This window comes from Podarcis vaucheri (genome assembly GCF_965113315.1).
Source record: "Podarcis vaucheri genome assembly, chromosome: 13".
NCBI lineage: Eukaryota > Metazoa > Chordata > Lepidosauria > Squamata > Lacertidae > Podarcis > Podarcis vaucheri.
In genome coordinates, this window is record NC_138751.1 from 12,451,921 (window position 1) to 12,478,080 (window position 26,160).

Sequence of the window (26,160 nt, forward strand, 5' to 3'; positions counted from 1 at the left end):
GTCAAAATATACTTCTTCATTCACACTGTTGTTAAATGAAATTCTCCTGAGATACTGGTGGACCTTTAAAAAAATTAAAAGAAAAAAAACCCATGCGTAATTATGTACCAAGTGGTGTGAGTACACTTTGACTAGTCACAGTGCTGTCATTTTTTTGTAATCAACTTCCTTGAGAATCTTGGACAACAGAAAAAGTAGTAATAAAATTTTAAAATTACACAGATGTGAAAGCAATTAGAGATACTTTTTTCCTTTCCTCTCTAATATCATTAAAACCCTGGGTCAACTAATGATGTTGAATGTTGTTGCATTCAGGACAGATAAGCAGAAGTATTTCCTCCGCAAATACAAAAGAATTCATAATCATATGTTTTGGGAATTGACACAACTGAAAAAGCTTGAAAAGGGGACAAGACTACTTTGGGGTCCAGAGTCACAGTGACTCAGAATATCATAGGCAGCAATAGGAGTGAACTACTGATCTACTTGTGGATTTTTAGTAGGCATCTTGATTGGCTACTGTGGGATCTGGGATGCTGATTTCCATGTGCCTCTGTTCTGATGCAGCCCGGATCTTTTTATGCACAAGAAGGCAGGGAATACTTAGGAACAAATTTAGGATTAAGCCCACTCCACACACTGCAAATCCCAACCTGATCCCAATCTTTTGATGATTTGCCAAAACATGATAGCTAATTGTAAATGTTTGAAATGACATACAACTTTGCCATTAGTTATGCCCTTCCGGAATGACAAGCTAATCAAATCCACAATGATACTAGCTGGAGAAAAGCTAAACTCGTAAAATGGATGATAAACCAAAAGCAACAGTTTTACAACATAATATGCAAATTTCACAGAGAGAAACAATAATATAAGACAGACACAGTTATACCAATAGATAAAGTGAGTTCTATTGTTTTCACCTGTTCAAATGGTTACCTGCCATGGGTGGTGATTCGGAAGCTTCCAGTTACCTTCACCCACCATTGGTCTGTGTTTAACCTGGGATGAATGCATGGCATGCAAAGCATGGGCCAAAGCATAGACAGCATTGTAGATGCTATAGCTGTTGCCACTCACGTTTGGGTCAATAAGAGGCTCAGAAAGAGTCTCCTGCTTCTCGTTTCCAGTGCATGCTTCCATATCTTGATCACCTATATCAGAGTCGGGGAGAATGCATTTGAATGCATATTGCCAGATATCCCTGATAAAGCCATCTTCTGAGTCTACAAATGGATTTCTCATCTGAAGGAATTTCTGGAATCCTAGCAACTCTCGGGAATGAACTGCAAAGGATAAAGAGCCATCAATGAAGTTTACGTTCCATCTACTTTGATGTCCAACTGATGAGAAGTCCATCTGGGCTACCATAATAAAGACTTGACCACTTAACTTCACTGGTATATTCAATTCAAATATGTGAAGCAGTGTTGTCAACATGATAATATTCTTAACATCACCATGCAAGACAAACACATTGGCAGTGCTTTCTATTATGACTTTCTTAGCCTCGTTCATCTTATCCTTCATTTTTGGAATGCCACTGGAAAAGGATAGGTTGGGGAATCTTACTATGAAGTCAAAGCAGATCCGATTCAGGGAAAAGAGGGGAAGTATGCTGTTTACAAATCTTTCTCCAGTCTCATCATCCTGAGAGCAAATCACTCCAATCCATGTCCACCTAAAAAACAGCAGCAGTTGGAGGATTCCCCTATATTGATGGTTTACATTTGGAAACATCCGGTGGAAGAAAACAGCTTCAGTTACATCATTTATTTCTGGGGTTGAACCATAGGTAAGCTAAATAAAAGAAAAATGTGTTAGGGGGACGGAGAGTATGTGCATTTATTTCCACATTAAATTATACAGATATGTTTGCTTGATAACAGGTGAAAGCAGACAAAATTGGCTACATTTGTACCAGAATAACCATTACAATGATACCAGTTCATGCACTGAGTAAAAAGTCACGCATATGATTTTACTTTAATGAAATAGATTCCACAACAAAAGTTCTACTATGGAGAACACAAAGATGGACCACTGCAGGACATGTAACCACCAGGAGTGGCTCCTCCAAATAGATTAGTGAATGGGAAAGTTCATATGACAGTAAGATGACCCAAGGTTGAAGAAAGAACTGTTTGACCATTGTTAAACAGTAACATATGTATGCAGGATATTTTTAAAATAAAAATATCATATGAATCAATAAACCTTTCCCCCATTTCATGATTAACTGCAGCATGCAAGTTATGCCTTTCTGCAGAGCTTTCCAAACTGTGTGTCACAACAGGTTAGTGAGTTGGCTGCACTGCGTAGGTGTGTTGCATGATATGTGTCCATACCTCTTTAAAGGGGTTAGCTTTACCTCCAGTTCGCTAGTAAAACTGAATTACTGTGTCACAAAATGATGACCTTTCCAATGTGGAAAGCTCTGCCTTTCTGTTTTGATAATGCAATTTTATATCCACAAACTACAGAAAGGAGATGTATGATTCATGGGCATATCTTACCTGGGGAATCTTGTAAATGCACAGATTTGCTGCCATGTCAACACCAACATCAGAGCTAGGGCCCCCAATGACTGCTACTGGATTGTACTGGGTGTCACACTTGAAGTTAGGGATGCATTTTCCATGTGCAGAAAGAAGTTGCATTGAGGCATGGTAAGTCCAGCTTGAACTGAAATAGCTATTGTAGATGTGGAATCCCAGGGTTATATTAGATAAGAGCTGTGGATTGTCATTAATCTCTGTTATTGCAAATACCAAGGCTACAATGTGCTGGTAGCTCTGAGGCAACATCCTGGAAAGAATTTACAGGGTGCATCATAGCTCATCTACTTCAAAAAAAGGTATACAAAAGTATAATAATAATAATAATTTATTATTCATACCCCACTCATCTGGCTGGGTTTCCCCAGCCACTCTGGGCGGCTTCGAACAAAATATTAAAATACAATAGTAGGTCAAACATTAAAAGCTTTCCTAAACAGGGCTGCCTTCAGATGTCTTCTAAAAGTCTGGTAGTTGTTTATTTCCTTTACATCTGGTGGGAGGGCGTTCCACAGGGTGGGTGACACTACCCAGAAGGCCCTCTGCCTGGTTCCCTGTAAAGCTGGCTTCTCGCAGCGAGGGAACTGCCAGAAGTAGGTTTCGTATGTATTTAATTTAAATAATGTACTGCACAAAATTATACTACCACATTTCAGAGAAGTGTGAAAACACAGTTATAAGGGTGGGGAATGATTTCTTATATATAGGCCTGATCTTCCATGTCCAAAACAGTATATTGACTGAAACAGATAATTTGAATTTTGAATTTTCCGGAATTTTTCAGCATAATCCTCCGGGCAATAATGTGCATAAAAATGCACCTACCAGCATAAACTGTGCATACTAGTGTATTAAAATTGGGGGAGTATCGTCTGAATCTAATATACTAATGTTTAACTGAGAGCATAACACACTACTAAACGAAAGATAATTTATAAAGATATATATCTTGTTTTTCAAAAATGAAAGAAAGAAAATGCAGTTCTTACAAATAATTATTAAAGAGTTCATCAAAAGGATGTTGTTCAAAGGTTATTTCAAAAGAAAACATGTAGAACTGAGAAATGATGCCTGTAATGATGAGGTCTCCTGACTGATAATACTTGTGACGAACAGAGAGAGGGTAGTTGATGTTGCACTTCTCAACAGGAGTAATGCATGAAATCAGAGGCAGCAAAACTGATAGCCACACAAAGAACAGTATCTTCACCCATGAAAATGTCCTAATGAATGTCATCTTCTCTATTTCTATATCAACATTCAAATGTACTTGAGCAGCACAGTCTGATTTGAACGGAGATCCATTTGACTTATTGCAGCGAAGGCTTATTCAGTGAAAATTATCAGGGATAGTCAGTCTTACCAAATGCTGATTCTCACTAGCCCCGGTTCTTCATGGAAAAGTTATGTCCTGCTGGTTGTTTTCCTGTGGTTATCAGAGGTCCTCTGAGATTTGAAGATGAAGTAGAAATAATTGTGACCAATTTGATAATTACAGAGCAGATAATTATCGGAGATTTGCAGGTTCTCTGAGACATTGCAGAGGAAAACACCCAGGTGGAGGTTGCCTCAAGTTCTGCTCACTGGGGCATACACAACTTTGTGTGGCTAACTCCCCCCCACCCCCACCCCCGATTGCACCAGAACCAGAACATTGTTTGCAATGTGTTTTGGGAAAGTTGAAGTTTTGGAGGCAAAAATCCCATTCAGTAGGAGGCTGAGGCAACGGTCTCCCTCTCCCCACTGCATGCATCTCAGGTAGCACACGCTCAGGATTCCATGTGATTGTGCCAGGCCTACTGTTTGCATATGTAGAATACAGCTATCAAAATGTTGAATGCAATCATCCCATTCCTGTAACTTCCATCAGTGCCCATGCATACATAGGGTGGATTCACACATGTGGCTTGTTGCATTAGCTTACTAACTAATGACAGTACTGATTTATAACATCCCTTTAACAATGGGTTTTGACTATTATAGCTCCATCCCCCCCAATGTCATTCACACAACAGACACCACATTTCTGAGTATTTGTTTTCTCTCTTTTCCTCAGTTTGACATTCTGACATTCAGGTTTTTCTTCTCCTCCCTGGAATTGCCTTCTCTTTAATGTTTCTAACTGCCCTGGTCTCCCCTTTTGCTGTGGCAACACAGATTGGAAGTCCCTCATTGTCCCTTTTGCTCTAAACCCTTGATCTGCCCTCCAAACAGTCTCCCCACATCGTGTTTTCTACTGCTTGGGTGTTCCCTCTCACTCACACCTACTTTCCACGCTGTCTCACTTGCTTCTCTTCTTTTTTCTTTTTTAAAAAGCTGTTTCACCTTCCCTGCTTATCTTGCCTTTCCCCTCTTGCTTTTTCAATGTCTTCTTAGCCACCCAGGTCCACTGGGCTGTGTTATTGGTTGTATGTGTTGCACCTACACCTCAGTGGCCTTGACTGGAATCCTCAAGGGTAGGGATGGTAGCCACTGAACACTTAGCCAATAGACTGTAAGCTTGCTCCAACTAGGAAAGGGGGGGGGAAAGGCTGCAGGAACAAAGCATGGGGGGAGGATGTGTTGATGGATCCTGCATCCAAAGGTTGCTTTGGAACAGAAATCACAGAAACTTGCAGTGTAAAACTCACATGATTTTCCCAGTTTAAAAGAAGTTTGTTTGTTTTCTGGGAGCAAATAGCACAGAAATGGGCACCAAACTTGCGCTTTATTCTGCTAGGTTTTGGGAAGTGGTTTTTACATTACACTGACCGTGTTGCCTATGGCTGTTCCACAAGTGCTCCATTCACATTCTAAGCATAAAACAATATATAATAATTATCCATAACACAAGTGGAACCAGCAACAATTAAAAGCCACTTGGCTTGCTGGGCGGGGGAAAGAAATGAGAGATCTCAGCAGGAATCTAACACAGCATAGTGAGTATCCTTGCCTTATGTTACTAATGAAATTGATAGAATTTCATAGTATATTAACTAACCCATTGTGGCAATTAACATCTGGCAGGGAAGGGACTGCCAGCTGAGTTCTGATGGTTCAGGACATCTGAAAGTGGCAGTGAGGATGCTGCTTTAAAAATCCACCATGGTAAACCTATAAGCCAGCTGCAAATGTTTGCTCCAACTAGGAAAGAAACAAAAGCCTGCATGAAAAAACTATGGGGAAAGGACCTGTGCAAATGTTGCTTCAGAGCAGCCATAACAGAAATTTGCAACTCAAAACACATGATTTTCTAGTATGGAAAAATAATATATATTATTTTTTTCTGGAAGCAAATACCAAAGAATTGGGCACCAGAAATGGGCACTTGTGCTGTGTTAGATTTTTTGGAACTGGTTTTCACGTTATGTGAAAGCTCAAATATAACACAGAAATGAACAGTAAGGGAATCATGGGGGGGGGGGGACTTCACTTTAGTTTTTTTTATATTGTAGGATCCATGAACTCCTTGCTACAAAAGCTCACAGCTTTGGCTGCCATCTATTCCCTTTTAAAACTTACTTTAAAGCTTCCTAACAGTTCGCCATAATAGCTGTAGACACCAATATTGGGACAGAATGAACTAATAACTAAGATTCTTAAAGGGATATATTATACGTTAAGGGAATACTAATATTTACTACATTCAGTGTTGTACATCTGATTTTTGAAATGTTGTTTTAAATAATAATAATAATAATAATAATAATAATAATAATAATTTTTATTTATACCCCGCCCTCCCCAGCCAAGGCCGGGCTCAGGGCGGCTTACAAGCAATAATAAAAACAAGTTGAATGACTGCAACTTAAAAACAAAATTAAAATACAACATTAAAATATTAAAATGTAGCCTCATCGCAGAAGGAGAAAGAAAAAGAAAAAGAAAAAATAAAGAGGGGGAGGGAATCAAATTGGCTCCAAGCCAAAGGCCAGGCGGAACAACTCAGGCCCTGCAGAAAGAAATCAGATCCTGCAAGGCCCTGGTCTCGTGAGGCAGAGCGTTCCACCAGACCGGAGCCAGAGTTGAAAAGGTTGAAGCCAATCTAACTTCCTTAGGGCCCGGGACCACTAGGGTGTTGCTTTTTATGGACCTTGAGGCTCTCCATGGGGCATACTGGGAGAGGCGGTCCCATAGGTACGAGGGTCCTAGGCCGCGAAGGGCTTTAAAGGTCAAAAGCAGCACCTTAAATCTGACCCTGTACTCCACCGGGAGCCAGTGCAGCTGCAAAAGCACTGGTTGAATATGCTCCCATGGCAGAGACCCCGTGAGGAGCCTGCACCCGCTGGAGTTTCTGGGACAGCTTCAAGGGCAGCCCCGCGTAGAGCGAATTACATTAGTCAAGTCTGGAGGTGACCGTCGCATGGATCACTGTGGCCAGGTCGGGGCAGGAAAGGTAAGGTAAGGGACCAACTCCTGTTTCCAAGAGGTGTGATGCTATTAATGTCATCTTGCTATATTTCTTACACTAAACCATTCTTTTTTCTATGTCGTTATATTTGCTATTTTGCTGTTCTTTTACTATGAAATTGTTCTTGACGCTGTTGATTTCGAGATGTGTTCCTGTATTCTTGTTGTTAGCTACTTGGAGTAAGATGCTTTCAGTGGAAGTGGAGTGTATAAATAAAAATGCTAATGAATGATTGACCTGTATTTCAGTCTTCCCAGGACAGATGTTAAGCTAACCAGTCTATAGTTTCTAGGGCCTTAAGGTCCAATGTGAAGCCAGACTCATCTTAAGTGAACTTGGAAGTTTCTGCAATACAGTTCTGGGCAGGGAATGAATAGTCTCTGGCAGACATTATAAGATGGGCAACATCTGGCATGGGAAGAGGGGGAGGGTCAGCTGGGATGACGAGTTGCTCCTTGCTCTCTGGGTATCTCATTACAAATGAACAGACGTCCAACAGAGAAGATGCAGGAGAAAAAAGTTAATAAAGGACCCACAACGGGGAGGAGACAGGTTCATGGGGATTTATGGAATACCTCCCCTCCTTTTGTTGTTTGAAAATTGTTTGTTAATTTAAATATTCTAAAAATCAATAAATTTGTTTTAAAAAAACCCACAACAACAAAAAATGAACAGCAGTCAGGACTGTAGATAATACATACTTAGGGCTGGTTTTCAATGACATTTAACTCCCTCCACACACATCATTTTTTCAAGGGGATTTCTGACATCATCATATTAATCTGTCAGTTTGTGAATACCAGTGAGACCTGCACAGAGCAAGCTGAGTAACTTCACTTTCAAGTGTAATGCATCTAGTATGGTATTTGCTCAAAGGTCCCTGCTTGTACAATGTCGAGAATATAAATATCATCTACTCCTAAGTACTATAGTTACATCCACCTACTTTCCTGCTACAAATCAAACTATCTGGGACCATTAATTCCCATAAGCCGACCACATGAGCTGGATGAATGCAGCAGTCACATCTAAGTGCCTGTAAATCTCAATGATATTATTATCCTCCCTGTAATTATGAAATTAAGCATGGGAGCTTCGTTTCCACACATTAAGGGATTTACAAATATGAGTTGCATTATTATCAATGAAGATAGAAGGGTGCTGTGAATATTGCCAGTACAATTCCAAGGTGTAACAAGAGATAGTCAGAGCTTGGTCAGGCTGATAACAGATGCTTTACACTGCACAATCTGACTCACAAATCAATGTAGTGTTGACTTAAGATAAGCTGCCCAATACAGCAAAGGACTTACGGAAAGATAATGTGGGGACAGGAGAATTTAGGTAGAAGAGGAATTATTTCCTGCAAGATAGTTGGATTTGTATTATTGCCATCAGTGCTTCTACTTCAGGTGATGTTCAAGATTCCTAACACTAAGTGCAGCATCTGCAGTCCCCTTCCTTTTCTTCACAAGTATTACCAACCAGGAGACCTCATCGTTGCTGGTATTATGTCTCAGATCTCCATACTATTCAACTCCATAGACTTTGATAAATGTCCTTCTACTGACCTCTATGACGATATTGTGTAAGATTTTTTTTGTAAAAACCTCTGGTACTGTATGTTATATTAATTTTCCCTAGGAGTGCCAGACCCATAGAACTGTGGTAGATCCTCTGAATGAGAGAAGAAGGACAGCTTTCCCTGTCTTTGGCAAATAGTTGCATCATGCCCATATTTATCGCCATCTGTTATCTTTTTAGTTACAGCAGCCATGATGGTTGCCACATGAACTAACTAAGACCATGTGATCATCATCTGAGGCCTTTCTTTGTGTGCCCCCTTCACAAGAGGTTCAGGGCCTTTTTCTGCAGTGGCCCCTCTTTGTAGAATACTCTGCTAAGGGAGGCTCACCTCGTGTCTTTGTTACATTTCTTTAGCTGCCTTATGGATTTTTGTGTTTTTATGTTTTAAACAGGCCTATGATCCTTCGATGAACACCTGTGTAGAAATTTAATTTTAAAATAACTAGAATTAAACACCACAGTTTAGAGCTGGAACCTGTGCATGTTAATATTCCTCCAGGTTTACCTGAATTGAGATTGATCAGTAAGATATTATTGGTGGAGCTGAGGTGTAGAAATTTTCCTCCCGAGAAGGAAATGCACTGTGTTATAGCATGTAACTCTCATTTCAGGATTATGACACAGCTCTACCAACATATCCTGGCATTAGTATTTGCTGTAAAAGAGATCAATGCAAACCTCCAAATCTTACCCAACCTCACTCTGGGCTTCCACATCTATAACAGCCATTTCAGTGCCAGCTGGACCTATCGTTCCTCCTTGGAACTCCTCTCTACCTACAGCAGATTCATCCCCAACTACAAGTGTGACTCCCAGAATGAACTAGCAGCAGTCATTGGAGGTCCGAACTCTGAGGTTTGTCTTCATATGGCAAGTATACTGAGCTACTACAGAATTTCACAGGTACCTCTCCTGATAGAAAACTACCCATACCATTAGGTCTTCTTTTCAGGCAAAAACCTAGCACTTTGCAGGTGCCGACAATCAGTTGGCCTTCACAACTGCTGCTGTGTTGATTTTTTGTCAGTTCTTTTTCATTTGCTTTTGCCCCTTGTTGCTTAATATAGAATGTTATTAACTGCCATGGAAGAAATAATGAACTGGATAGATATCTTAATACAAATAATTGAAATAAGCTGGGTGAGGGGCTACAGGAAGGTGTCCTGCAGATGTTATTGAAATCCAACTTTCATCAGCCCCAGCCAGTAAGGGCAATGTGCTCATAGATTATGGGAGCTCTCATCCTACAATGGAAGACTGTACAAGCCCTGTTTCACCAGTGTAATGTAAGATATGGCTTTTCAATGTTTAGAGGATTGCTCGGTGGATCTGCACCTTTGAATTCTTTCAAGTTTCAGGAAAAACAAACAAGCTCCCATGTCAGCAGCACTTCCTCAAAACAAAATCTGAAATCTAGAATGTATTTTTAACTGCAGTCAATACAAGTTAACATAGAAAACCACTGTACACTTAAACAGAATTTCTCATCTCCTCATTTCCTGTCTTTGATTTAGCTCATCTATGGTCCTGCTCCAATGAGAAATATTAAAACTGAAGTTGCTTTCCTTAACCAAATGTTCCCAAATATAGACCATCAATATGAAGGGATTCTCAAGTTACTGTTACACTTCGGATGGCTATGGACTGGTGTGTTGATTGTGAATGATGAGAATGGAGAGAGGTTTCTACAGAGCGTGGTTCCAAAATTTATTCTGAGAGGAATCTGCTTTGATTTCATAGGAAGATTTCCATCAATTTCTTATTCTGTTGGTATTACGGACTTGGTTGCAGATGGGCTCAAGACATTTAATGTTGCCATGAGAAGTACTGTTAATGTGCTGATCATCCATGGGGAAATTGATTCCATGACACTTTTGAGAATGTTTCCTGCCATGTCAGAATATGAAGATATACCAATAAAGGCTAAAGGGAAAGTTTGGGTCATGACAGTTCAGATGGATTTCACATCACTTCCCTTTCAGAGAGATCAGGACATAGACTTCCTCCATGGTACTCTATCCTTCACAATTCACTCAGAGGAGGTCTTGGGATTCCAGGAATTTGTTCAGATGAGAAGTCCCATCTTGGTAAAAGAAGATGGCTTTATGAGGATATATTGGGAAAAGGCATTTCAGTGTCATTTCCCTGACTCTGAAGGAAATATGCAGGATGGCAATATTTGCACTGGGGAGGAGAAGCTGGAGACTCTTCCTGGCTCTATTTTTCCAACAAGCATGACTGGCCACAGCTACAGCATCTACAATGCAGTGTATGCTGTGGCACACGCTGTGCATGCCATGCATTCATCTAAGTTGAACTGCAGAGTGGATGAAGGGTGGCTGAAGCTTTGGAATCAACAGATGTGGAAGGTAATATCATGAGCACAATAATGCAGGAATGTTCACCATAGCCCTGGAAATAACAATAAAAAGAAAGTATCCAGAGTGTTTGAAAGGTTACTGTTTCTACTAAAGGTGGTTAGCATCTAAAGACCAAATTACATGTGACATTCAAAACATAGCTCACTGTTGTGTGAATCTGTTCTAGGGACCACACTCAGGACTGTGACTGACTCATACTGAATGCGGTTAGCCCTTTCATTTTACTAATAGGAGATTACGCCAGAAGTTTCCATTTAAGGCCAAATGGCAGCTTCTTCAGAAGGATTTCTCTCTCTCTCTTCCCCTCTTTCTCCCTCTCTCTCTTTCTCTCTCTTTCTCTCATTGTTCTTCATGAAAAGATCTTATTTTAAAAAACTGTAATCAAATGCCCATATGTATGCCGAGAAAGAGAGTATACAGGAGGTAATTGTTCTGCATTCACTTACTTAAGGCCGTAAGATGATATTGCTGGACCATGACATTGGACCATCTAGTCCAGCATCCTCTTTTGTCAAAAGAAGATGATGGTGATGAAGTGCTCAGTGACTTCTATTATATCCATTATTGGTCTTTATGAATCTTTTGAAGGGCCAGTTGCTCATTTCCCTCAAGAAGGAAAGTTCATCATCAACCTGTTGTATTTGCTTGTGAAATACCCACCTTTTTCCAGTCATTCCCCCTGCCCAATTTAGCTCAGCTGCTGGTGAGAAATAGCTTCCTTAATAATAGTGCTGGGGTAAATGTTTATTTCAACCAACATGGAGAAGTAGAGGCTGCATATAATATCATAAACTGGGTGACATTCCCAAACCTGTCCATTCTTCGAGTGAGAGTTGGAGGAGTAGACCCACGGGAACCCCTGGGCAAAGAGTTCACCATTCAAGAGAATACCATTGTATGACCCAGCAGGTTTAACCAGGTTTGATTCCAGACACATTTTTGCAGGCCATTTTGCAAAAGAAGTGTCATGGAAATACTTCTGTCTCTAGTCCTAAGGGGATGGGGAACCTTCAACCTTCCAGATGTTTCTGAACTGCAATGCCCATATTCCCAGCAAACATAGCCAATACCTGTAGATCCCGCACCCTACAACTACAATGTCTCCATAGAAGTCTCTGAGGTTGCACATGCTTTGCATGCCATGCACCCATCTAGACTCAAACACAGAATGACAGTGGATGAAGGAATAACATTTCAGAATGAGCAGTTGTGGACGGTAATGTCCCAAGCATGCTAAAAGCAGAGTAGAAAAGGTGATGGATCAGTTGAAAGGTTTCCCAAGGCAGCCATCTTGATACCTGTGGGAAGTGTTCAATCATGCCATTATGGAAATAGGCCACTCCCAACAGTCTGGTGTTCAGAGGTACAACACCCCTTTTTCTGGAGCAAGTATATAGTCATTGTGGCTAATAGCCATAGATATCTAATTTCTTCCATGTCTAATCTCCACTGCTCACCAGATGCAAAGGAATAAACAGAGAATTGAGATTTTCTGGAAAGTCCAAAAGCTCAGAATAATAAGCATGGAGCAGGATTTTTTTCTGCTTCAACCTTCCACCACATCACGGTTATAAATGTAGAAGTTGCTATACCATTCTGATCTGCTCCACTGCTGCCCAGTCACTTCCTTCATTAGTACTACTGTTACATTTTATTATTGTAGTTTATCACTCTATCTGTTTATTCTTCTCCATATCTCTCAAAGTTCCTACAATAAGCTCAAGGTGGCCTATCGGGGTCTTCCTCTCTCCGTGTCCATTCTTCCTTGGTATAAAGCTTTTAAACAGTTCAGTAATCAATTGTGAGTGATCACCAGCCTTTTGTATATGCTTATGAATTTGTTTTGTAAAATTTCTCTCTAATTCTATCTATTCTTTCCCCCCGAACAGCTCAACCACTTTGTTAAAAGCATCTCATTTAATAATAGTGCTGGGGGAAAAGTTTCATTCAACCAAAATGGAGAGTTAGAGTCTGGATTTGATATTATGAACTGGGTCACATTTCCAAATCAGTCCTTTTGGAGGGTGAAAGTTGGAAAGATCGACCCCATGGCTCCCCAAGAAGAAGAGTTTAGCATTTGTGAAGAAGCCATTGTGTGGCCCAGCAGGTTTAACCAGGTGAGATAAATTCATATTTTGTAGACTATCCATCACTTCTAAAATGATTCGCAGTTGAGATACTGACCCAGCTCTGTGACCTAAGCTCAATCATGTGCTTAGTGTAGGAGTGAGGGCATGGCAGTAGAGATCGTCCATGTTTTGCCGATATAGTGACACTCATTAAATCCATTATTGCACTACAACCACCAAATTTACCACCCGAAAAAAAGGAAAACTTGATAAATTTACAGAGGGCCATATTCATGTAGGGGAAGGCAGCCTAAGGATTCCTTTTATCAAAATGGGGCTTGCTCATTTCCTTTCCCTACCCAAATCCGTGACATATTGCTCTGCTTTCCTTTGGACCACATCAGTGAGGTCAAGAAGGATGTCTTTTTGTCTGGGCAACCCAGGACATCCATATACACTGCCCAGGTTTGGTGCTGCTAATGCAGCAGTTCAAGGAGATTGTTCAGCAAGTATACATTGTGGATACACAATATTGCAAAAAGACAACAACACCAACCCCCCCCCCATGATCCTCTTTCATTTGTGGGCAGGCACAGCCTCTTTCTCTTTGTAATGCCAATTGTCCTTTGGGTTATCAAAAAACAAAGAAGGAAGGGAAACCATTTTGCTGCTATGATTGTGTCTTATGTCCAGAAGGGAAGATTTCCAACCAGACAGGTAAGAGACATCATGTATAGAGCCTTTAAAATATACGGAAACTAATATATTCAGACACGCAATTCCCTTGTGGTGTTCAATTGTTCAGAAAATTCAGTAAAGTTGTTCAGAATTCAGTGAAGGTTGTGGTTCCTGATATGGGGATACAGCCTGATATATTCAATGATATCAGTCCAAGCCATTGACAGCTGGTAATTATTTACGCGCACACACACACACACACACACACGAACACACGCAAAAAAAATGAAATGAAATGAGTCACCACTCAGACGAAGGAGGTTTCAAAAGCTTGTAAAACAAAAACCTTCAGAAATATGAAAGGACTTCAGGGGAAAGCTAACGGTGCAACAGCCTCTGTCTCTTAAAAACAACACCCAAGAACCATTTTTCACAATTCGGAGATGAGGTAAAACTGAAATACAACCTTGCTCCAGTTGACATATTAGGATGGGAAGTTGAAATCATGTTGGGATGTTAAAAAATGTGAATAGGTAAAATCTGCTAGAATCCTGACCGTAGGTGATAACATTAAGCTTCAAAAGCTGAATTAGGTCTTAAGATCTGGGGGTGGGTGGGACATTAACCATTCCTGAATATGGCATGTTGTTAATAATATAATTACATGAGAAGTGTGGCAAATTGTTGTTGTTTTTCAGATATCAACCTGGCAACCCTTATTTAAAGTTTTGTTACTTTCATTTTGATCATTTTAGTATTATGCATGTAGTGCTGCTCCTACAGCTTCTCTTTTTCAGACATGGATGAATGCTTTCAGTGCCCACCAGATCATTACCCAAATGTGGAAAAGGATTCTTGCCTGCCAAAGAATATACAATTCTTGTCTTATGGAGAACCACTGGGGATCTCTTTGGCCTGCTTTTCTGTTTCCTCATCCTTCCTTACAGCTTTGGTGCTTTGGATTTTCATTAAGCACCGGGACACTCCCATAGTCAAAGCCAACAACCGCAACCTCTCCTACACTCTCCTCACCTTCCTCTTGCTTGCTTTCCTTTGTGCTTTGCTATTCATCGGTCGACCTGAGAAAGTGACATGTCTCCTTCGACAAACAGCTTTTGGCATCATCTTTTCAGTGGCAGTTTCTTGTGTATTGACAAAGACAATCATTGTGGTCCTTGCTTTCATGGTCACAAAACCAGGCTCCAGCATGAGGAAATGGGTGGGGAAACAACAGGCCACTTCCATTCTTCTTTCCTGTTCCTTGATTCAAGCTGCTCTTTGTACTGTGTGGCTGGCAACTTCTCCCCCATTCCCAGCTTTAGACATGAACTCAATGAGTAAAGAAATTGTTCTGGAATGTAATGAAGGGTCAGTCACCATGTTCTACTGTGTCTTGGGGTTTATGGGCTTGCTGGCCATTGTCAGCTTCTCTGTAGCCTTCCTAGCCAGGAAGTTACCTGACAGCTTTAATGAAGCCAAGTTTATCACCTTCAGCATGCTGGTATTTTGCAGTGTGTGGCTCTCCTTTGTTCCAACTTATTTAAGCACAAAAGGGAAATATATGGTGGCTGTGGAGATCTTCTCCATTTTGGCCTCCAGTGCTGGTTTACTAGGCTGTATCTTTTTCCCAAAATGTTATATTATTGTGGTGAAGCCAGAGCTGAACAACAAGGAGCAGTTAAGAAGACGAAATCACTGAAGCATCTACAATTCTATGGCCCTGGTCTATCTAAATTTGAATCTATGCAAAGGGATTTAAGCCAACCACAACAGATTAGTTCAACTGCATTGCAATTTAGATTACAGTTTCTCCCTTTATTCCCTCATTAGGCAGGACATATATATTGCAATATATGGATTGAATATAGGAACCATCCCATGTTAATATCAACTCCCTTCTGCAAGTCTGCCAACAAAGCAAGATATGGGAGCCAAAGCTTTCTTCCTTAAGTTTGCCAAACATAGTGGCATAATTATCTGCCAACTTGAGTGGATATGAAGATGCCCCCTCTTTGGAGCTAACCTATGTTAATTCATTATCCTCCCCGCCCCTCAACATCCGGCAGCCCAACAGCATATAGCCAACCTAATGTAATGTAAGCTCTGCCCTACCATTTTGAATGCCACAGAATTGCCATTTATTTCCTGAATGCAACAGAACAAACAATAAATCCAAGTTATACAGAGCTCAGGATTTGTGGGAAATTTATTTTGTTTGCCTATATGCAAATGGGCGATATCGTTTGGCTAGTTGTTCTGTGGAGATTCCCAACTCCAGAAACCTCCTGCCCCAACTCTGTGTGTTGTATCCAACTGCTTCATCCCATGAGTACAAGCTTTTCTGCTTGTACAATGGATTTTCTCCCTTCTCCTCACCCTGGGTGGGCCTCATACCCTCCCAATATCTGCTCCATAGTGTCGGGGGAGGGAGAACCTAGGACAGATTTAGCGTTCAAATGGGGGAGCGGGAGATCGTACCTTTTACCAAAGGAAATGAGAAAAAAGTTCAGGAGCAGCCATCCACCTGCCTGTCACACATGGGGGCAGAGGCAAAAGAGTGAGCAGCAACACATGTAAGTTTTGCATTTGTACAGTACACTAGTACCTGCACACACTCACAAATCAAGTAAGGAGCATTACTAGAGTTCAGGGACACATTCCAGTGAGGGGGAAAACTCTGGGTGTGGAGCTGGGTAGTAATGGTTTTCAACTGGGAAGAATTCTAAAAATAAATAAATTTATTTTATAGAAACCCACAACAAAAACAAATGAACAGAAGTCAGGACTGTAGATAATACAAACTTAGGGCTGGTTTTCAATGACATTTAACTCCCTCCACACACATCATTTTTTCAAGGGGATTTCTGACATCATCCTATTAATCTGTCAGTTTGTGAATACCAGTGAGACCTGCACAGAGCAAGCTGAGTGTCAGGGAACTGCCATCAGAGGGAAGAGGAGAGGAAAGTCGCTCCAGTGATGCAGGGGAGGGAACTAGGAAGGAGAGAGAGAGGGTTCCTACGGGGGAAAGAAATCCAGGGGACACCAGGGAGAAAGGGGAAGCCGAGAGCAAGGCGGAGGGAAGGCTCAGAGACTCTTCCAGTGAAATCAGCGGAGAGAGCACAGGACCTCCGCTTGGCACGCCCACGCTGCGCAGAAGGCTTCCACGCAGGGAATCTAGGCGGAGACTTGGAGTCAAACAACTCCTATGTTGGCGCAAATTTAGGTCCCGCCCACTGACGGATTCTGCCAGTGACTAAGACAGTCGCGTTTCAAGGGCTGTCAACCGGGGAAAGTTTTAGCTACACGGCTAGCTTGGAGCAGTTTGCAGTTTACGCACAAGCAACCCCAATTCCCTTTACACCGAGTAACTTCACTTTCAAGTGTAATGCATCTAGTATGGTATTTGCTCAAAGGTCCCTGCTTGTACAATGTCGATAATATAAATATCATCTGCTCCTAACTACTATAGTTACATCCACCTACTTTCCTGCTACAAATGGCACTATATGGGACCATTAATTCCCATAACATCATTAGATGACCACATGAGCTGGATAATTGCAGCCTTCACAATTAAGTGCCTGTAAATCTCAATGATATTATTATCCTCTCTGTAATTATGAAATTAAGCAAAAAAGCTTTGTTTCCACATATCAAGGGAACTGCAAATATGAGTTGCATTATTATCAATGAAGATAGGAGGGTGCTGTGAATATCGACAGTACAATTCCAAGGTGTCAGAGCTTGGTCAGGCTGATGACAGATGCTTTACACTGCACAATCTGGCTCACAAATCAGTGTAGTGTGGACTTAAGTGAAGCTGCCCAACCCAGCAAAGGACTTACTGAAAGATAATGTGGGGACAGGAGAATTTAGGTAGAAGAGGAATTATTTCCTGCAAGATAGTTGGATTTGTACTATTGCCATCAGTGCTTCGGCTTCAGGTAATGTGCAAGATTCCTAACACTAAGTGCAGCATCTGCAGTCCCCTTCCTTTTCTTCACAAGTATTACCAACCAGGAGACCTCATCGTTGCTGGTATTATGTCTCAGATCTCCATCTTATTCAACTCAATATACTTTGATAAATGTCCTTCTACCGACCTCTTTGATGACATTATATATTTATTTATATATTGCATTAGCCATGTGGCCATAGCATGATATACATTAAAATAACAGCATAAAATGGGGGTGGGGAGGTAAAGATAGATATTGTCCTGGGCGATTACTTAGAGAAAGAAGGAAGAAAAAAAAACTGCTGAGGCTGGAGGAGGACCGTTAAAGGGTCCTTCAGCTCCTCAGATTTGTCCTAACTCGATTGTCCTTGTACAATAAGGCTACTTGGAATTTCGTTCGATTGTGCGGCGTGTCGACTGCAGCTGTGGTGTTAATGAAGAAGTTAGTGTCGCTTTCCTCTTCATCACACTAAGCAGGAAGTTAGCTGTCATCTCGGTAATCCAACAATCAGAATCCTGCAAAAAGAGGGACACTATCCAAGGCTGGATTGGAGATGGAACTTGTTCACGAGGGGAGTTAAAAACCGAGATCTTTCATCTGTCCTGTTGGGACAGAAGAGCATTACATGTTCCATAGTCTCCAGGGACGTGTCATTACAGGTGCATGTTCTGTTTGCGATGGGAACTCTGGAATAACGACCCGAGAGAACTGCTGTAGGAAAACAGTTGAGATGGGCACAGGTAAAGGCCCTTCGCTTAGCCTCCGAAGGAATTGTGAAGCAGTATAGAGGGATCCCTTCAGGGGGTGGAATAGCTAGGGCTATTGTGTGAGATTTGTTTTGTAAAAACCTCTGGTACCATATATTTGTTATATTAATTTTCCCTAGGAGTGCCAGACCCATAGATCTGTGGTAGATCCAGTGAATGAGAGAAGAAGGACAGCTTCCTCTGTCTTTGGCAAATAGTTGCATCATGCCCATATTTATCGCCATCTGTTATCTTTTTAGTTACAGCAGCCATGAATCTAATATCAGCATCTTAAGGATCATTTCAAGCCCAGTATCTGCCAGAATGTGCAGAGTTTGGAACAGACAGATCTTGGGCTAATCCAGATTATTATTTGTACCTCGTAACTCAGATTGGTGGGGTACAAATCACTCAAGTGAGCCTTAAATGTCATTGCACTGCAATACCTAAAAAACTGTCATGCCCCATATGAACTGGAAACGATGCCTTATGAGGAATGGCTAAGGGAGCTGGGCATGTTTAGCCTGGAGAAGAGGAGGTTAAGGGGTGATATGATAGCCATGTTCAAATATATAAAAGGATGTCACATAGAGGAGGGAGAAAGGTTGTTTCCTGCTGCTCCAGAGAAGCGGACACGGAGCAATGGATCCAAACTACAAGAAAGAAGATTCCACCTAAACATTAGGAAGAACTTCCTGACAGTAAGAGCTGTTCGACAGTGGAATTTGCTGCCAAGGAGTGTGGTGGAGTCTCCTTATTTGGAGGTCTTTAAGCAGAGGCTTGACAACCATATGTCAGGAGTGCTCTGATGGTGTTTCCAGCTTGGCAGGGGGTTGGACTCGATGGCCCTTGTGGTCTCTTCCAACTCTATGATTCTATGATTCTATGATTCTATGATTCTATGAACTAACTGAGACCATGTGATCATCATCTGAGGCCTTTCTTTGTGTGCCCCCTTCACAAGAGGTTCAGGGCCTTTTTCTGCAGTGGCCCCTCTTTGTAGAATACTCTGCAAAGGGAGGCTCACCTCGTGTCTTTGTTACATTTCTTTAGCTGCCTTATGGATTTTTGTGTTTTTATGTTTTAAACAGGCCTATGATCCTTCGATGATCACCTGTGTAGAAATTTAATTTTAAAATAAGTAGATTTAAAGACCATGGTTTAGAGCTGGAACTTGTGCATGTTAATATTCCTCCAGATTTACCTGAATTGATCAGTAAGATAGTATTGGTGCAGCTGAGGTGTAGAAATTTTCCTACCGAGAAGGAAACGCACTGTGTTATAGCATGTAAGTCTCATTTCAGGGTTATGACACAGCTCTACCAACATATCCTGGCACTAGTATTTTCTGTAAAAGAGATCAATGCAAACCTCCAAATCTTACCCAACCTCACCCTGGGCTTCCACATCTATAACAGCCATTTCAGTGCAAGCTGGACCTATCGTTCCTCCTTGGAACTCCTCTCTACATACAGCAGATTCATTCCCAACTACAAGTGTGACTCCCAGAATGAACTAGCAGCAGTCATTGGAGGTCCGAACTCTGAGGTTTGTCTTCATATGGCAAGTATACTGAGCAACTACAAGATTCCACAGGTATCATTCTCTTAGAGCACCTCTCCTGATAGAAAACTACCCAGACAATTAGATCTTCTTTTCAGCCAAAATGATGGTACTTTGCAAGCACCAATGATTAGTTGCACCTTCGTAACTGTTAATGTGTTGATCCTTTGTGAGTTCTTTTTCATTTGCTTTATCTCCTTGTTGCTTATTATAGAATGTTATTAACTGACATGGAAATAAATGGTGAGGAGCTGGATAGATATCTTAATACAAATAATTGAAATAAGCTGGTTGAGGGACTGCAGTAAGGTGTCCTGCAGATGTTATTGAAATCCAACTTTCACCAGCCCCAGCCAGCAAGGGCAATGTGCTCATAGATTCTGGGAGTTCTCATCCTACAATGGAAGATGGTGGAAGTCCTGTTTCACCAGTGTAATGTAAGACATGGCACTTGTATTGACTGTTTGATTATTTGATTGTTGTTAGCCGCCCTGAGCCCAGCTTCGGCTGGGGAGGGCGGGATATAAATAAAATTTATTATTATTATTATTATTATTATTATTATTATTATTATTATTATTACCATGAAAGGTAACTGAGCATTATTCCTTGAGCAGATTGCCACAACCCTCGACCAGCATATACTTTGTGATACTACAATTTCACTGGTGATAACATTTTTCTACGTTTAGTGGATTGCTCATTCTTTAATGGTCTCTTAAGTTTGAGGAAAACCTGGACAAGATCCCATGTCAGCAACACTCCCTCAAAACAAAATCTGAAATCTAGAATGTATTTTAACTGCAGTCAATACAAGTTAACATAGAAAACCACTGTACACAAACAAAATTTTTCATCTCCTCATTTCCTGTCTTTGATTTAGCTCATCTATGGTCCTGCTCCAATGAGAAATTTTAAAACTCAAGTTGCTTTCTGTAACCAAATGTTCCCAAATATAGACCATCAATATGAAGGGATTCTCATGTTACTGCTACACTTCAGATGGCTATGGACTGGTGTGTTGATTGTGAATGATGAGAATGGAGAGAGGTTTCTGCAGAGCGTGGTTCCAAAATTTATTCTGAGAGGAATCTGCTTTGATTTCATAGGAAGATTTCCATCAATTTCTTATTCTATTGGTCTTATGGACTGTGTCGCAGATGGGCTCAAGACATTTAATGTTGCCATGAGAAGTGCTGTTAATGTGCTGATCATCCATGGGGAAATTGATTCCATGACACTTTTGACAGGGTTATGACAGTTCAGATGGATTTCACGTCACTTCCCTTTCAGAGAGATCAGGTCATAGACTTCCTCCATGGTACTCTATCCTTCACAATTCACTCAAAGGAGGTCTTGGGATTCCAGGAATTTGTTCAGATGAGAAATCCCATCTTGGAAAAAGAAGATGGCTTTATGAGGATATACTGGGAAAAGGCATTTCAGTGTCATTTCCCTGACTCTGAAGGAAATATGCAGGATGGCGATATTTGCACTGGGGAGGAGAAGCTGGAGACTCTTCCTGGCTCTATTTTTCCAACAAGCATGACTGGCCACAGCTATAGCATCTACAATGCAGTCTTTGCTGTGGCACATGCTGTGCATGCCATGCATTCATCTAAGTTGAAGCGCAGGGTGGATGAAGGGCGGCTGAAGCTTTGGAATCAACAGATGTGGAAGGTAATAACATGAGCACAATAATGCAGGAATGCTCACCATGTCATGTTTGGCAAGGCTCTCCCACACAAGACGAGTCTGGCTGGAAGTTGTTTTACTTTCTTATTTATTAAGCAATTTATTGCAGCTCGTCTTCTATAACACATCAGTCACTGTCTGAGTAAGTTGCTGCACTGAACTTCCGTCGTCTCCCAAGGCAGCCTAAATTCTACCTCTGGGTCCCTCTCTGTCTGGTCCTGCGCATTGCTCCTACCCTATTCTTTCTCCTAGTTTTGGGGGAGTCTGGTTCTGTCAACCCCCCTTCCTCTGGCATGGATCCTAATGGCTCCCCTCCTCCTGTAGCTTGCTCTGTGGTGTTTTGACATTCCACAGGCTGCATTCCGGATCTCATCTCTTCCTGACTGCGCAAAGGATTTAAGCTCCTGCTTCCCCCAGGTTCCTCTCCTGTTCAGCTTCTTCACTTTCTGCCAGAGTGACAGCATCCCTGACACACCATAACCCTGGGAATAATAATAGAAATAAAGGATCCAGAGTGTTTGGAAACTTTCTGTTTTTATCAAGGGTGGTTAGCATCTAAAGACCAAATTACATGTGACATTGCAATCCTAGCTCACTGTTGTGTGAATCTGTTCTAGGGACCACACTCAGGACTGTGACTGACTCATACTGAATGGGACTTTCATCTTACTAATAGGAGATTATACCAGAAGTTTCCATTTAATGCCAAATGGCAGCTGCTTCAGAAGGATCTCTCCCCCCTCCCTCATTGCTCTTCATGAAAAGATCTTATTAAAAAAACACACCTTACTGAAATTACCGTATTTTTTGCACCATAACACTCACTTTTTTCCTCCTAGAAAGTAAGGGGAAATGTCTGTGTGTGTTATGGAGGAAATGCCTATGGGTGGCATGCCTACGGATTTTCCTCCTCTAAAAACTACGTGAGTGTTATGGTCGGGTGCGTGTTATAGAGCGAAAAATACGGTAAATACCCATATGTATGTAGAGAAAGAGAGTATATAGGAAGTAATTGTTCTGCATTCACTTACTTAAGGCCGTAAGATGATATAGCTGGACCATGACATTGGACCATCTAGTCCAGCATCCTCTTTCATCAAAAGAAGATGATGTTGATGAAGTGCTCAGTGACTTCTATTACATCCATTACTGGTCTTTATGAATCTTTTGAAGGGCCAGTTGCTCATATCCCTCAAGAAGGAAAGTTCATCATCAACCCTTTATATTTACTTATGAAATACCCTTCGTTTTCCATCTTTTCCCCTGCCCAATTTAGCTCAGCCGCTTGGTGAGAAATAGCTTCTTTAATAATAGTGCTGGGGAAAACGTTTATTTCAACCAAGATGGAGAACTAGAGGCTGCATTTGATATCATAAACTGGGTGACATTCCCAAACCGGTCCATTCTTAGAGTGAGAGTTGGAGGAGTAGACCCCCGGGAACCCCTGGGCAAAGAGTTCATCATTCATGAGGATGCCATTGTATGGCCCAGCATGTTTAACCAGGTTTGACTCCAGACACATTTTTGCGGGCTTTATTTAAATGTCATTTTGCCAGTCTTCAAGAGGTGTCATGGAAATACTTTTGTCTCCAGTCCTTTCCCTGTTCATCTCTATTTATTCACTGTCAGGCAAGCTCACAGCCTCTTCAGCATATCCCCAGCCTAACTGTGCTATTGCTAATCATGCCTGCCATGTCTGCATGTTGGATGGCACATTTGAAAATGTTTATTTACTTAAGCATATAGTCATCTATTTATTGGGACTCAATGTAATGAAGATCCTGCTCATACAGCTTTCTTATTGCAGGGATCACACATGCATACAACTCTATGAGAACTAGTGCATGATGGCATTTAGGACTTTGTTGTTTATTTTTGTTTATCCCGTGTAGTTCTTTGTATTTATTTCCATTTATTGTCAGATGTCTTCTGACTGCTATGTATCAGGGCGATTAATGAAATAAATTACTATAATCATAATATGATTAGATGTTCTAGGACATTGATTTTCTTGCCTTCCTTGCAACATGAATAGGAACAAAGGTAGTTCTCTTAGACCAAGTCAATCCATTGACCCATCTAGCTCATTACTGACACTGACTGGCAGCTGGTCTCTGGGCTTGAAGACCAAGGTCTTTCTGAACCCTAGCTAAAGGCACCTGGGATTGAACTGCATGCAAAGCAGATTCTCTGTCGTTGATCTATGACCCTTCTCCTAAGGCAGGGATGGGGAACCTTCAGCCCTCCAGATGTTTCTGAACTGCAACACCCACATTCCCAGCAAGCTTAGCCAATACCTGAAGGTCTTCCAAACCTTCCCTAAGGAATGCAGATGTTGGAGTCACCAAGTCTTGCTTTATCTCACACTACATGTTCAGTGTATCCACTCTAATTTATGTTTTAGGTCTCAAATCTTCACCAGGAAATTTTTTGAAATCATGTTAATTTAAATAGGTTTAACTTGTAATCCAATGTACAAGTAAAGAAGTCCCAAGCAACACCAAAGAGGTTCATTGAAGAAAGGCAGAAAATTATAGCAAAATACCTGTCATTGCCTCTATTTATGCCAAACCCAAGGCAACTCTGCCAATTCTGGGGGTGGGGATGAACAATCTGTGCTATACAAATTTGGAAACCAGGACCTGCTTTCCTCTATCTTTTATGTACAGGCACTACCCATTTCTCTTTGTAATGACCATTGCCATTTGGGTTACAGTAGAACCAAGAAGGAAGGGAGGCCATTTTGCTGCTATGATTGCCTTGCCTGTCCAGAAGGGAAGTTCTCAAACCAGAAGGGTAAGATGTGTTGTGGTAATCTTTCACAAATGGCTTAATCTTGGGATGTTTAATCTCCTTCCTTACTTACTTACTTACTTACTTACTTACTTTGCATGAGTAGCAATCAATGCCAGCTAGAATTAAGGAATTAAGTCAGTGAGATGCATCTCTTTCCTATGGCCTTTCAAACTGTATGGGGGAGTAATTGTTCCCATTTGTTATTATGGTATGTATTTTTGTGACTTTATTTTGTAAAGCACCCTGTGATCTTTGGATGAAGGGCAGTATAGAACTTAATAAAGAAAAATAGTAAAGGTAAAGGTACCCCTGCCCATACAGGCCAGTCGTGACCGACTCTGGGGTTGTGCGCCCATCTCGCTTAAGAGGCCGGGGGGCAGCGCTGTCCGAAGACACTTCCGGGTCACGTGGCCAGCGTGACGAAGCTGCTCTGGGGAGCCTGCACCAGCAGAGCACACGGAAACGCCATTTACCTTCTCGCTATAAAGCGGTACCTATTTATCTACTTGCACTTAAGGGTGCTTTCGAACTGCTAGGTGGGCAGGAGCTGGGATCGAACAATGGGAGCTCACCCCGCCGCGGGGATTCGAACCGCCGACCATACGATCGGCAAGTCGTAGGCGCTGAGGTTTTACCCACAGCGCCACCCGTGTCCCTCTAATAAAGAAAAATAATATTAAATAAATAATACGCATGGGCCTAATCATGCTGAAATTTATGGGACTGAGCCCTATGTTACTGTTGCATTTTTATTTATTTACTCTATCTAAAATGCAATATGAACTGCAGTTTGGATCTGGAATGAGTCATGTTTAGAGTAGACCTACTAAAACAAATGAAACATAGATTCGTCTTCTTGATGTACGACATTTAAGATTAATTGACCTCACAATATATAGTCAAAAGAAAATATACATGAGAAACTCATATTAGGCTAGATTCAGACTCACATAGTAGCTCTTAATGTTGACAGAAATCAGTTAAACTACTACAACTATCTGGATTGAAACCTCTTTATTTCATTGACAGAAGCAGCAGACTATTTATGTAACTTCCAGAAAAATAATCCTTACTTGTTACTGTAATAGCTTGTGTGGAGAAATGCTGAATATTTGTCGGTTAGTTTAAGTTCTGTACTTTGGAAAAGATTTATGTGACTTGTGCTGATGTCAGTGTGCAAGTGTTGAAGTCTGAGACTTGTGCTCTCAACTGTTTTGCAGACCTGAGTTTCTTTTTTTCTACCCAGTAGTTGCTAAACCTGGGCTGGATCAACATTGACCTGTTTAGTGTTATTAGAACCTGGCTGTAAGATATTTGAGAATAAGTGAAACTTAATGAAATGATGAAGTTTGAAATAAGATTATGTTTAAATCAAGCAGCACAGCTTATGATAAAGTTATCTAAAATTTGGGACATAATATTTGAGACAAGTTAAGAACTGAAATAAGGTAATAAATTGCTGTCTATAACTTTGTGACCGAGAACACAGAGAAGGGCGATGTGAGGAAGTCTTAAGATCATGAAAATACGACTGTTGAACAACTGTATTTTTATATCTATTTTTCTTTCATTCTTTGTTTAATCTTATTTTGATTTGCTTGTGGTGATGGTACTTTATATGTTTGGTGGTTTGTTTGTTGTTTAAAGAAAATTGCAATAAATATCTTTTAAAAAAATAATAGAACAATATTAGTTATGTCGTTCTAAAATGTCACAGGGCACACTTGTTAAT

General features: G+C 41.0%; 1 protein-coding gene across 1 annotated transcript; it reads left to right on the forward strand.

Moving 5' to 3' along the window:
- Positions 1 to 8,366: 8,366 nt before the first annotated feature.
- On the forward strand, positions 8,367 to 15,365 carry LOC309517432 (vomeronasal type-2 receptor 26-like; the record flags this gene model as incomplete). Its single annotated transcript, XM_082196668.1, has 6 exons — positions 8,367 to 8,539; positions 9,150 to 9,393; positions 10,053 to 10,907; positions 12,809 to 13,036; positions 13,579 to 13,705; positions 14,464 to 15,365. 6 exons carry the CDS (start codon positions 8,367 to 8,369, stop codon positions 15,363 to 15,365), a joined length of 2,529 nt encoding a protein of 842 aa, XP_082052794.1.
- Positions 15,366 to 26,160: the final 10,795 nt, after the last annotated feature.